Consider the following 13,132-nt stretch of genomic DNA (forward strand, 5'->3'; position numbering starts at 1 on the left):
CCGTGAAGCTTAAGTTTCCTTCGTTTCATAGCCCCTGCCTTCAGGTTTCGATCCCTTTCCCCCTCTCAACTCGCGAACGGAGCAGAGGCGAGGTAAGAGGGCACGTTCTGCCCTCCGGGCGATAGGTGGCGCTGCGGCCGGCCCGTTTCGCCGGAAGCGCCTCGACGTGAGGCGGAAGTGCGCAGCGCCGCCGCCGCCGCCGCCATTACACGGGTGCCGGAGGGAGAGAGGGGGTGAGGGACTTGAGGGTGAGGCTTGGGCCTGTGTCGCGCGCGCGCTCTTCTAGGCGGGCCGTTGGGCTTGTGACCGTTGGTCCGGGCCTCCCCCTCCCCTCCCCCTCTCTCTCTCTCTGCCCCCCTCAGTACCGTTGGCTTGTGTGTTTTTTTTTCCCCTTTCCCCCCTTCCTTCCTTTTTTCTTCTTCTTTCCCTCCCTTTGGGCCGGTCCAGCCTGGACCACACCGCCCTGGCCACGCCGCCCGGCGCTGCTCCCTTCTCCCACAACTGAGCGGGCGGCTGGCCAGAATGGAGGACAAGAGCTTCACCAAGGAGCTGGACCAATGGATCGAGCAGCTCAACGAGTGCAAGCAGCTGAGCGAGAGCCAAGTGCGGAGCCTCTGCGAGAAGGTGCGTGACCGGGGGGGGGGGGCGGCCCGGATCCTACCGAAATAAAACCTGAGAGGATCACTAGAGAGAGGAAGGAGGGGGGCGGAAAGCTGAAAATGACTCGGGCAAAAGGTTTTGACTTCTCCCTTTGCCGGTAAAACGGGTCCTGGGAAACCAAGGAGACAGTTTTGAGAAGGCTAAAGGTGGAGAGAGTTCTTTGGAAAGGGCTGTCAAGGCTGTGTAAAAGTACCCCCCCCCACACACACACACACGCACAAAAAGACATTTGCATATAGCAATTAGATTAAAAGCGAAGCTGACAGTAATGAAGCCAGTGGAGTATATCAATGTCATACTTTAAACCTAGGCTTTGCCTTTCTTGGACTGTGGCTGTCTCTGCTCCCTGCGAATTTCTCTCCATCCTCATCATTCTTCGCACTGTTAAGATCTTGGTGCCTGGGGCCTGGTTTGAAACCTTGCTGTGTTCCTGGCAAAGGGCACTGTGGAATTGTAGGGAACGTTACAATTTGCTCTCCTCCCCCAGTGTAATTCACTCTTCCCCGCGCGCTCGTGGGGAGACGGAAGTGTTGCGAAGGGTGGGGGCCACAGCCAGATGACCACAACTGTATTGTTGTTTTTTCCCAACAACAACAAAACAAAAACCCACGATGCTCTCAGCACCGGATTTCCTGCAGCAAGAGGTTGCTTTTGCCACTCTTACGCATACTGACCCACAGAGTATGCGTCCACAGCAGCAGGTTCTGTTATAATCCAGGTATGAGCCACAGTACTGTATCATCCCAAGTACTCAGTGGATGATGCAGTGCTTATGTGGCCACTACATTTTGTATGTATGTATCAGACATGTTTTAGAGCGTTGTGCAAAATAGCACCACTTTGTTAAAGTGCTTTGTCACTTTGAAGAGGAAAAAATGGCTTTATGACACAGTTCTGTATATTCCTTTACCTCCATAGCTGTCAACGTTTCCCTTTTTTTTTTAAGGGAAATTCCCTTATTCCGAATAGGATTCCTCGCAAGAAAAGGGGAAAGTTGACAGCTATGCTTTACCTCCAATGATGGCGTTATCCTCACTGTTTTGCACACCCTGATCCAGAAAATTTTGGAACATTCTAGTTTCTTTATCCAAACTAGGTTACTTGCTTTTCCTTCCCCATACAAGGTTGAATACAAAGAAGCCTGATTGAATTTGACTTCTTTCAGAAGTTTTGGACAGCTTCCCTCACAGAAGGCTTCTTTCATGGCTCTAGCTAGCCTATGAGAATATAGAGTTAACAATGTGATCCTATACTTACCTGCTCAATGGGAATTACTCCCAGGTAGGTGTGTATAGGATTGCAGCCTAAACAGTACAAATAAGGTTTACATTTTTCTTTTTGTTAGGAAAGCAGCTATACGTGCTTTCCACATATTTCAGTAATGTAAATTCTTGCAGTGCTTTGTATAATTGGGTACAGAACTACCCCCACTTTTCAACTCCATTACACTTAGCATTTATGAACGTAGTTGCCCAGCCACCAGAAGTGTGACTTTGAAAGCTATGTAGTTACAGCCAAGAGGGAGCCGCAGGAATCCCATAGTTTTGTGCTTATTTCTTGAGTTTTATCATATCTTAGTTTATTGGTATGTCTTCTGAAATCAGAATTTTTAAAAATGCAGGGCTGAATATGTTTATGTAATCAGAAATATGCATAAATTAGTGCAAAAACATTGAAGCAATGGCTTCCAGAAGACCACATTTCTAGCACTTTTACCATTAAAATTTATACATAAATGAAGGATTTCCATGATTTATGGAACTGAAATGAGATTATTATTTAATCCATAGTAGATCATATATCTTAACTTCTTAATAATGTTTGCTGCTGGTAGTAATGATAGGTCTGGAAGTGGAGTGCACCTAGGATAATAGTTTTAAGAATATTGATTTTGCTTATCAATACAATTTTTCCTGGAGTTGATAAACACATCCTGAAGTGTCAAGCAAGTGCTTTTTGAACATTGTAGGGCCTTGCATTTGTTGAAATAGGGGTAGGGGTTTGGTTGGTGATACTTGTAAACGGGAGATAATAGGTAGTTCCTGAACACCTGGAAAATTCCTAAATGTTATGCCAGTTGTGACTGGTGTCCATTGGGACTCGTAGGGCAGACTTCAGGGGGGCAAACAATAGGGTGGAGCCATAGCCAGTTACAGGCAGAGCCAGTTGATTCTAATTTTGCCCCCATCCTCTTTCCTGTTGAGTTCAACAAGGAACTCAGTTCAAGACTGAGATTAAGGACAGTCACTAGATCTTCTGTTGCAGCAGTTTTTCTTTACATTTGCATAAAAAACTGAATATATTTTGGTTTCAAATCTGATTGGTTGTTTTTTCTCATATTAGGCTAAAGAGATACTTACAAAAGAATCAAATGTTCAGGAAGTACGTTGTCCTGTTACAGTTTGTGGAGATGTCCATGGTCAATTTCATGACCTTATGGAGCTCTTTAGAATTGGCGGGAAATCACCAGACACAAATTATCTCTTCATGGGAGATTATGTTGACAGAGGCTACTACTCAGTGGAAACTGTGACTCTTCTTGTGGCATTAAAGGTAAGGTTTGTAGGTTCTGACTCCTGTGGTTTTAGATTAAAATATGCTTAGTAAACATTTTGCAATGAGATAAGCTCCGTGCCACCTGGAGTATAATGGTGATACCAGCTGGTGGATCATTACAACATGTGTTTGTTCTTTATGGCTAGGTGCGCTACCCAGAACGCATTACAATTCTGAGAGGCAATCATGAAAGCAGGCAAATTACACAAGTATATGGCTTCTATGATGAATGTCTACGGAAATACGGAAATGCCAATGTTTGGAAGTATTTCACAGATCTGTTTGACTATCTTCCACTTACAGCTCTAGTTGATGGACAGGTATGATACTATTATTTTAGTGACACTCATAAAAAAGCTTGGCTTCAGTAAACCTGGAAACCATTACCAAGAATGATGCAGATTTGTGGAGGGGAAAGGGAACTCCTGACAGCCCAGCATTCCATCCCATATGTGGTTTTGCCTTCATATTTGGTGGTAATAGTACTGCCCTGTACTAATGACTTAAATTTCATGTCCTTAATTTGAATTGTTAGGTGTAAAATACATATTGTATTTTGCAGATAACGCTGTGAAGTGTGAAACATACTTGTGTATGGAGTTCAGAAACTCTAGTTTAAGAAATGTTGGTGCTTTTTGTTGATGTAGAAGAAAAAAAAAAGATTAGCCATTAAGTAAGCTACAGAACTTTTCACTGTGCAAAAAATTGATCGCTTTCTGGTGCTATTTGAATTGGAATTTAAAATGAGTTTGGCTTGAGTATAAAAGTGCTTATGTAACAAAAGTTTTATTGGTTGAAGTGACCCTTCACTCTAGAACAAAGAAGCAATTTTAAAAAGCCCTAGGATTTTGATACCCTTTCTTTCCCTCCTCTAGAATGATGCAGATAGAAGGGGATTGTTGAAATGCTATGATATCAACTATATTCACAGAGGAGGCGGAAATTACCGTATTTTTCGGACTATAGGACGCACCGGCCCATAGGACGCACCTAGTTTTCAGGGGGGGAAATCAAGGAAAAAAATATGATTTCCCCCCCGCAGCTTTGGGAGCAGCGGACAGGCTGCACGCAGCCTGTCCGCTACTCCAAGACCTTCTCCCTGCTTTTGCGGGAGGTGGCGGAATTCCCCAACCTCCCGCAAAAGCCCACAGGAGCCCCGCGCGACTCCTGCGGGCTTTTCGACCAGGAGGGAGAAGGGACTGAAACGGCCAGTCAGTCCCTTCTCCCTCCTCGGGGAAAAGCCCCCAAGAGCGGCGCGCTCTTTAAAGGGTGCGCGGCTCCTGCAGGCTTTTCTAGGAGGTGGGGGAATTCCCCCACCTCCTAGAAAAGCCAGCAGAAGCCGCGGAGCCCCTTTAAAGAGCACGAGGCTTTTGCGGGCTTTTGCGGGCTTTTGCGGTAGGTGGGGGAATTCCCCCATCTCCCCCAAAAGCCCGCAGGAGGGAGAAGGGACTGACTCGGCCAGTCAGTCCCTTCTCCCTCCTTGGGGAAAAGCCCCCAAGAGCTGCTCGCTCTTTAAAGGGTGCGTGGCTCCTGCGGGCTTTTCTAGGAGGTGGGGGAATTCCCCCACCTCCTAGAAAAGCCGCGGAGCCCCTTTAAAGAGCGCGCGGCTTTTGCCTGCTTTTGCGGGAGGTGGGGGAATTCCCCCATCTCCCGCAAAAGCCCGCAGGAGGGTTGGAGAGTAGCGGGAGGGCGTCGCGCGCCTTCCCGCTGCCCCCCATCCTCTGGGGCTGGCGATGGGGGAAGCGCTGCTTTCCCCACCGCCAGCCTCGAAGCCGGGTTGGGGGGTAGCGGCAAGGCGTCGCGCGCCTTCTCGCTGCCCCCCATCCTCTGGGGCTGGCGATGGGGGAAGCGCTGCTTTCCCCACCGCCAGCCTCGAAGCCGGGTTGGAGGGTAGCGGCAAGGCGTCGCGCGCCTTCCCGCTGCCCCCCATCCTCTGGGGCTGGCGATGGGGGAAGCGCTGCTTTCCCCACCGCCAGCCTCGAAGCCGGGTTGGAGGGTAGCGGCAAGGCGTCGCGCGCCTTCCCGCTGCCCCCCATCCTCTGGGGCTGGCGATGGGGGAAGCGCTGCTTTCCCCACCGCCAGCCTCGAAGCCGGGTTGGAGGGTAGCGGCAAGGCGTCGCGCGCCTTCTCGCTGCCCCCCATCCTCTGGGGCTGGCGATGGGGGAAGCGCTGCTTTCCCCACCGCCAGCCTCGAAGCCGGGTTGGAGGGTAGCGGCAAGGCGTCGCGCGCCTTCCCGCTGCCCCCCATCCTCTGGGGCTGGCGATGGGGGAAGCGCTGCTTTCCCCACCGCCAGCCTCGAAGCCGGGTTGGAGGGTAGCGGCAAGGCGTCGCGCGCCTTCCCGCTGCCCCCCATCCTCTGGGGCTGGCGATGGGGGAAGCGCTGCTTTCCCCACCGCCAGCCTCGAAGCCGGGTTGGAGGGTAGCGGCAAGGCGTCGCGCTCCTTCCCGCTGCCCCCCATCCTCTGGGGCTGGCGATGGGGGAAGCGCTGCTTTCCCCACCGCCAGCCTCGAAGCCGGGTTGGAGGGTAGCGGCAAGGCGTCGCGCGCCTTCCCGCTGCCCCCCATCCTCTGGGGCTGGCGATGGGGGAAGCGCTGCTTTCCCCACCGCCAGCCTCGAAGCCGGGTTGGAGGGTAGCGGCAAGGCGTCGCGCGCCTTCCCGCTGCCCCCCATCCTCTGGGGCTGGCGATGGGGGAAGCGCTGCTTTCCCCACCGCCAGCCTCGAAGCCGGGTTGGAGGGTAGCGGCAAGGCGTCGCGCGCCTTCCCGCTGCCCCCCATCCTCTGGGGCTGGCGATGGGGGAAGCGCTGCTTTCCCCACCGCCAGCCTCGAAGCCGGGTTGGAGGGTAGCGGCAAGGCGTCGCGCGCCTTCCCGCTGCCCCCCATCCTCTGGGGCTGGCGATGGGGCAAGCGCTGCTTTCCCCACCGCCAGCCTCGAAGCCGGGTTGGAGGGTAGCGGCAAGGCGTCGCGCGCCTTCTCGCTGCCCCCCATCCTCTGGGGCTGGCGATGGGGGAAGCGCTGCTTTCCCCCACCGCCAGCCTCAAAGAGCAGACTCTCCTGGCTTCAGCGGAAGCAACGCGAAGCCTCCGGAGCGCAGGCTTCGGAGGCTTCGCATTGCTATCGCTGAAGCCGAGGAGTCTGCATTCGCTCCATAGGACGCACACACATTTCCCCTTCATTTTTGGAGGGGAAAAAGTGCGTCCTATGGTCCGAAAAATACGGTACTCTTTGCGCTGTATTATGCGGGCTTAGATGTTAATGCATTTTGCCACATTTTTAGCATTGTGCTACTAAATTGATTGCTTTTGTGAAACTTGTTCGGGTTTACTGACAAACTATGGTTAATGGTGATCATGTGGCTGCTGATATATTATGATTATTATTAACCATAGTTAATTGAATCAAGGCAGCTTCATAAACTGGCTTTTTGTTGACTTGTTTCAACAAACCACTGTTAAGATTAATTATATGTTGTCCAGATTTAATACAAGCTGCGTTTAGAGCAGAAGCAAAACTTCTAAACTCCTGGCAGAAGAGGGTGGGGGAGGGGGGAACCTTAAGTTTGAGGCTCACTGCAGCTTATTATTGTAACCCTAAACAATGGTTTTAGTGTTGCATCTAAAGTGGCCCAATGAAAAACCTGTTTCAGGTGATCGCACAAGCTGGTGATTTTAATCTTCGGTAGAAATTTCTGTTCTCCCCTTGTGCAAAAACTGAGAAAGAAAGCAACACACAAGGCTCATTGTCAAGTGCATGTTGCGACAGTAGCATAAGAATTGGTTCTTGGTATCAACAAATACCTCAAGCGAATGAGGAATACAACCTCTTGGCAGTGCAAATAATACGTTTATTCTGGTTCTTATTCTTCTTCAGATATTTTGTCTCCATGGAGGTCTTTCCCCATCTATAGATACACTGGATCATATTAGAGCTCTTGATCGTCTGCAGGAAGTTCCACATGAGGTAATATCAATGAAAATGCATTGTGACTCAGAGTATACATTGAATGGCAAATATATACATTAAATATAGAATAGGGTTTGGTATCATATCTTTGAACTGAATCAGGCAAATATAATAGCTAGACAAAAGGGTTGCAGCGTGCAGTTGATCAGTTAATTGATTAAAAAACGTGTTGGTTGCCTTAATTAGTTTGCAGATCTTTAACCTTTAAAATTATTTTTCATTCTAGTATTTATAAAAATGGGATGCAGTCCTAGTTATGCACCTGAGTAAGTTCTGTTGACCTTTGTGGGCCTTACTTCTGAGTAGACACGTATAAAATTGTACAGTATGAGGCATTCCCTGCTGTATGTGTGTGTGGAAATGCCTTTTAAAATTTTGCAAGCTCTGGTCAGTCTTAAAAACCAAGAGGTTTTTTTCTTCTACAGTACTATTTCTTATGTATGAATTTAATTGGATGGCTAAAAAATGAACAGACCAGAACTTCTACTTTATAGTTTACCATAATAGGGTCTGTAAGAACAAAATGTCTGCACAGCTTGGGTGTCATATCAAGCCCTGAATTGGTGGTATAGATACTTTGTTCCAATACTATTTTTTCAGCTCTCCCTAAATTCAAAGATCTCAGGGTGGGTGACAATATTTAAAATGATAATAACGCATCTAGTTACTTAAATGAAAGCAGGTAAAAATGGGGAATTACATTTCACAGTGTGAAATGTAGCAGTGGGCTAATATTCATAAATGCCCAGCCTAGTGTTAGAATGTCAAAAGCATTGGGGCCTGATTTGTTTCCAGGAGGAAGGCATTTCATAGTCAGAGCCACCACAGAGAAGGCCATGGACCACATATCTGCAGTACTTCTTAACACAGATGTTTCTCAAATGGTTTATTATGTGCACTCATGGCAGTGATACATGACTCATTCATTTGCACTGGATTTTAGTCAATACAGAATGCGCTTGGATAACAACAGTTCTGTAGCAACTGGAGTTGCTCTCCTGTAACTTTACAAAGTGGCTAGTACATTGCTACAGCTGAAATATGTTTTAAAAGAGCAAGACTAGCTTTTTGAGGAGGTTGAGAATTTGTAAATCTTCTCTAGCAGTTTATGCAGTTGGCACCCCCTTTCCTAAAAGCACTTTGCATCAGGATTTAGCATCTGCATTCCAACATACGTAGGAAGCACAAGGATATGTGGACTGGTCCAGTCCCCAGCATCTCAGGCACACCCGGCTTTTCCAAGTTAAGCAGGGAAATCTCAATGAGAATTCTAAACGTGCTTGAATAAGTGAGGATAGAAGCTCATTCAGACCTTAGTGGGGGTGGGTGGAGTAGACAGAGTCATGCAGGGACCTTGGTAGACATGATGCCTGAATAGGGCTATTGTCTTGTATAAATAGAATTATTCTGGGCATTTGTAAATAATAATTTGGATGTCCATACATGAGTTGAAAATTGTGGTGTTAATTACTTTAGAAAGTTGAGTTATGCCTGTAACCTGGCTTTGAAAGTTTACCACATGCTTGGTTTAGAATGCTTTACTATAATCAGTGCATAAAATTCCTGTAGCTCTGTTTTGTTTGAGCTGCAAGGTAGATCATGGCTCCTTTCTTCTGTTTGCACCACAATGACTATGTAGTTTAAGAGAGACACAGACGTGCATCTACAGTGCTGTATAGTTAGAAGGTACATTTTAAACTGATGCTGATGTCATGCAAAGTTTGCTAGATGAGTCAGTTCTGAGATTATGCACAGCTTTCACATTGGAAGGGTGTAGACCCTTTAACTAAAACATTTCGTTTGTGTGCTTGAAGCTGGAATTATGCCTAGGTACTTTGCATGCAAGAGCTGATCTTGCAGGATCCTGGCATCCCTCAGCTGTTCTTTTGGATTTTCCTTCTTTGTTTAGCTGTCATCTGGTTTCCGTTCTTTCTTTTGGGAATTGCATTAGTTTTTCTCAGTGCCTTTACTGCCTCTGGTCCTTTCAACCTAGTTTTCATTTCAACTGAAATTACACTTTTTCTTTACCAATTTTCTCTCTAAACAGCACTGTGGCTTTTCTGTTCAACTTGATCTTTTGCCAGATACACGCACAATAGTTCACATACTGGTGATGTTCATTTATATTTTCCTGTTTTTTCCTAGTATCCTTTTTTCTATTTATTATTTTTTCATCCTGCTTTTAGTTCTTCTGCTCCATCTGTGTTTGTTTCTGGTATTATTTTCTTTTTGGCTTGGAATGTATGTATTTTGTTTTGATGCTTTTACTTCATACACCTCTTTGTTTGCCAAATTCATCTGCTAAGTTTCTCATCACTTTTACAGGGGGTTGGGTGATTTTTTTCTATTGATACTGTTCACTTCTCTGATTTTCACACTTGTTTTCTCTAGATAGGTTTCATTTTCAAATTCCTGAAGACTGTAGCAAACAACTTTTCCTATTTGTCTGTAAAATGTTTTTATTAAATAGAATATGCAATATACTTAAGAGATCCAGGAGCTTAACACTTTTTAGATTACCTTTTGCAATATTTTCCCCTTTATGTAACATATTGTACCATTTTCTTTGAACAGGGCCCAATGTGTGATCTGTTATGGTCAGATCCAGATGATCGTGGTGGCTGGGGGATTTCTCCACGTGGTGCTGGCTATACATTTGGTCAAGATATCTCTGAAACATTTAACCATGCCAATGGGCTTACATTGGTGTCCCGTGCTCACCAACTTGTAATGGAGGTATAATTACTCTGTTGCACCTAGCCACCTAAGGCTTAAAAATGAAAGTCTGTCTTTTTTGGAAAGAAGGTTGTATAGTCTCAGCATCTTGAATTTTTATGCCATGTAGTAGGCACCAAAAATGTTCAGTATCTTAGAGGTGTAAATTAGTATAGTATTCATCAAGAATTATTAGAACAATATTCAGAGTAAATAAAAATGTTTACACGTATCACAAATATATGGTTCAGTTAACTTTATTTGCCAATGTACCAGTTAATCCTGTAATATTAATATCTCTGTGACTGATTTTAGTTTATACTAAATTAATTTTAAGGGGACGTTTCAAGTGAGCATCTTACATTTTCCAATTTGCTAGTGGCTAGGGTTTGATAATTCGCCACGAGTTACAGAGAATGTTTAAAGATGTAAAAATTGGTGTTTGCATTTGAACATAATTAGTATTCATTGAGATAGTGCAGAACATGTTTGCTCTGACTCTGAAATAGTTTGTTTTGTACCAGTGAAAATATGTAAAGCAAGGTAGGGTGCATTCCTAAGGTGGTGCGGAGGGCGAGTCAAAGATGGTCCTGCTGGGCTTGTGCCAGCACTGTGAAAGGGAGGCCAAAGGAGCAGTCTTATGCTACTCCGTCCTTTTCTTTTTATTTAAACTATTTCCCTACCATTGGGACCAATGCAAGGGAGATAGAAAGGAATAAAGTTTTCAGCTCCTGGGCTGTAGTTTAGTCCCTGGTGTGGGACTTGTCAGGGTACTGGGAAGGCATTAGATCAAAGTATTTTGGCCTATCCCCAGCATGTCTCTTTATCACCTCTGATCAGGGTAGAGTAAGAGTTGTGGAAGTTTCAGCTATGCAGAAGGGGAATATAGTGTCAGAGCTTGCTTTCTGCTGCCAGAGAAGGGAATTAGATGCTTCCTATGACCCCTGCATCTCCCTCCTAAGGGTCATGGGATTACTGACCTTACACCTTTTAATCTAGTTATACCTTTTCAAGAAGAAATTGGTTGATACTTTTAACTGAAAGCATTTTCTTCCCCTCACTGCAGGGTTACAACTGGTGTCATGATCGGAATGTGGTCACCATTTTCAGTGCACCCAATTACTGTTATCGTTGTGGGAACCAGGCTGCTATCATGGAACTAGATGACACTTTAAAATATTCCTTGTAAGAAACATGAGCTTGTTTTAACAATGGGGGTGAGGTTGCAGGGGGGAAAGGTCTCTGGCTTGTGTTAAGTGTTGATGAATTCTATAGAGTACACCACTTTTGCAGTATGAACTCTAAAGAATATCTCATGGGCCTAGTTTAGATATCATGCTGGAAGCCTAGTTATGGTTTAGCACAAATGTGTGGACTCGTGGAGAGGAGTTTGCGGTCACTTTGCTCCTTTCCAGTTGTTTTGCTGCTGCACGGAGTGGGACAAAGCTTAGCCCATCATATTGAAATCTGGGCTCGGGGATTAGCTCATTTGGACAAGCTACAAGCCATAACCCATAGGACAAACTTTGGTTACAGCTTGTGGTCAGGCTGCAGAGAGCTAAACCACAAGCTTAACCACTTCACGTTTGGGTGACGTGAAGTTATGGCTTAGTTCAGTAGCAGGCCATGGGGGAGAAAAACTGCTCACATTCCAAGGCTTAGTGTGATGTGCAAACTAGGCCCTAATGTTCAGAAAATGATAGCTAAAACATAAGTAATATTTTTGAACCTATGTTAAAGAATACTGCATTTTGTTGTTAACATCACTCACGTTGAATTGCTACCTCGTCTAACCAAGGAACAGGACACATTAATTTGGGAATTACACCACGAAATAGTCACCTTCAATGTAGGGACAGAATTTTAAACAAATCATGATTAAAACTATGCTAAATGAGTCCATTTTTATTTCAGCGGAAATTCTCCCGCTCAAGCCCTAATAGAGGGTGAATGTATGGGAAATGATGACTGAAATATTGATAATGTTTGTTGCAGTTAATAAAAATACAATTTCCCTTTTTTGATTCAGTGTTGCATACCATTTAGTGAAATATGGGTAATTGTCTACCATAGTCAAGCAAGCACAAACACTGTCCTCTTGAAATCCTAAACCCTTGGCCAAAATATTATTTTCAGTTTTGGCAAACCTGAATGATCTTTGTTGGCCTGACATTCTGCAATAAAATAGCTTAAGAATGGAACTCGTGGAAATGAGAGTGGGGAGAGGACAGGTATGGGATTTAATTAATAAAAATGCAGCAGTTAATGCAACAAAGCACTTAATCAGCCTTTTCCTTTTAACAGCCTTCAATTTGATCCAGCGCCTCGCCGTGGAGAGCCTCATGTTACTCGGCGTACCCCAGACTACTTCCTATAAACATCTCTTCCTCAGCCTGACCTTGATCAGTAGTAGTATACCTGGCAATTTTTGAAAAGCAACAATTTGTGATAAGTTGAGGTCTGTCTCAGCGTAAAGCCTCTTCATGGACCAAACTGTGCCATAATGAGGATGACGAGCTTTTGAGCACAACTTCAGATGGACTTCAACGCACTAATCAATCCTTTATCAGCCAGTCCAACAGCCAGTTTGCCTGCTGTAACTATAGTAATTGTTTTCTTCTGGACTATTCAAAGAGGAAAGGTAACTAACAAACTCATCTCCCTGTCATGCTTACTTGTAAATTTTAGTTGTAGTGTTTAACTGGCATGTATTAACATTTTGAAGTTTAAGAAAAATGCACAAACTAACTTCCTTCTTACGCCTATCGCCCTCTATTTTATTGACATAAGTAATTTAACTGCAGAAGAAAGTTCCTCTTGGGAGTATGTTGTCATAAGCTTTCCCTCCATTTAAGCTAGATTACTGTTCTGTGTTGATCCTACCTTTTTTCTGTATATTTGTCAAAGTGCTTGCATCTTATTTGATGTATTTGAGCAAATAAACTTGCAGATCATTACTCCAATCAGATGGGTACACTGAAATGAAATAATTTCTCTTTCTCATTCATTATAGGGAATTTATCAGTTGTTGGAATACTGCTTCTTGGCATTAAATATCTGGCAGCTAAACACGTAGGACCAGGGCCACAAACATAGCATGAGACTGTTTGCACTCACTCTTCCTTTCATAGTAGTATAAAGGTAATAGCTAAGAGTTTTCTAGTTTATATCTTTACTTCATGCTAACTAGTATCGGCAACTAAATATTTAGAACTCACATTTTGATATGCTGCATA

General features: G+C 45.1%; 1 protein-coding gene across 1 annotated transcript; it reads left to right on the plus strand.

Annotated features, from left to right (window-relative positions):
• Positions 1-205: 205 nt before the first annotated feature.
• Positions 206-12,859, plus strand: PPP2CB (protein phosphatase 2 catalytic subunit beta). The gene is made up of 7 exons (XM_080986967.1): positions 206-624; positions 3,004-3,213; positions 3,363-3,536; positions 7,089-7,178; positions 9,756-9,917; positions 10,963-11,081; positions 12,201-12,859. The coding sequence occupies exons 1-7, from the start codon at positions 523-525 to the stop codon at positions 12,271-12,273; spliced, it is 930 nt and encodes a 309-aa protein (XP_080843093.1). The 5' UTR covers positions 206-522; the 3' UTR covers positions 12,274-12,859.
• The last annotated feature ends 273 nt before the right edge of the window (positions 12,860-13,132 follow it).

Source organism: Podarcis pityusensis (assembly GCF_964106645.2).
Source record: "Podarcis pityusensis genome assembly, chromosome: 17".
In the NCBI taxonomy this organism is placed as follows: Eukaryota; Metazoa; Chordata; class Lepidosauria; order Squamata; family Lacertidae; genus Podarcis; species Podarcis pityusensis.

What these genes read in the sequence shown, in the direction of transcription:
- PPP2CB (XM_080986967.1), top strand. Translation starts at nt 523, where the DNA reads ATGGAGGACAAGAGCTTCACCAAGGAGCTGGACCAATGGATCGAGCAG. An exon ending in CTCTTCTTGTGGCATTAAAG is followed by an intron (nt 3,214 to 3,362) that starts GTAAGGTTTGTA and finishes CTTTATGGCTAG; the next exon opens with GTGCGCTACCCAGAACGCAT. An exon ending in TGCAGGAAGTTCCACATGAG is followed by an intron (nt 7,179 to 9,755) that starts GTAATATCAATG and finishes TTCTTTGAACAG; the next exon opens with GGCCCAATGTGTGATCTGTT.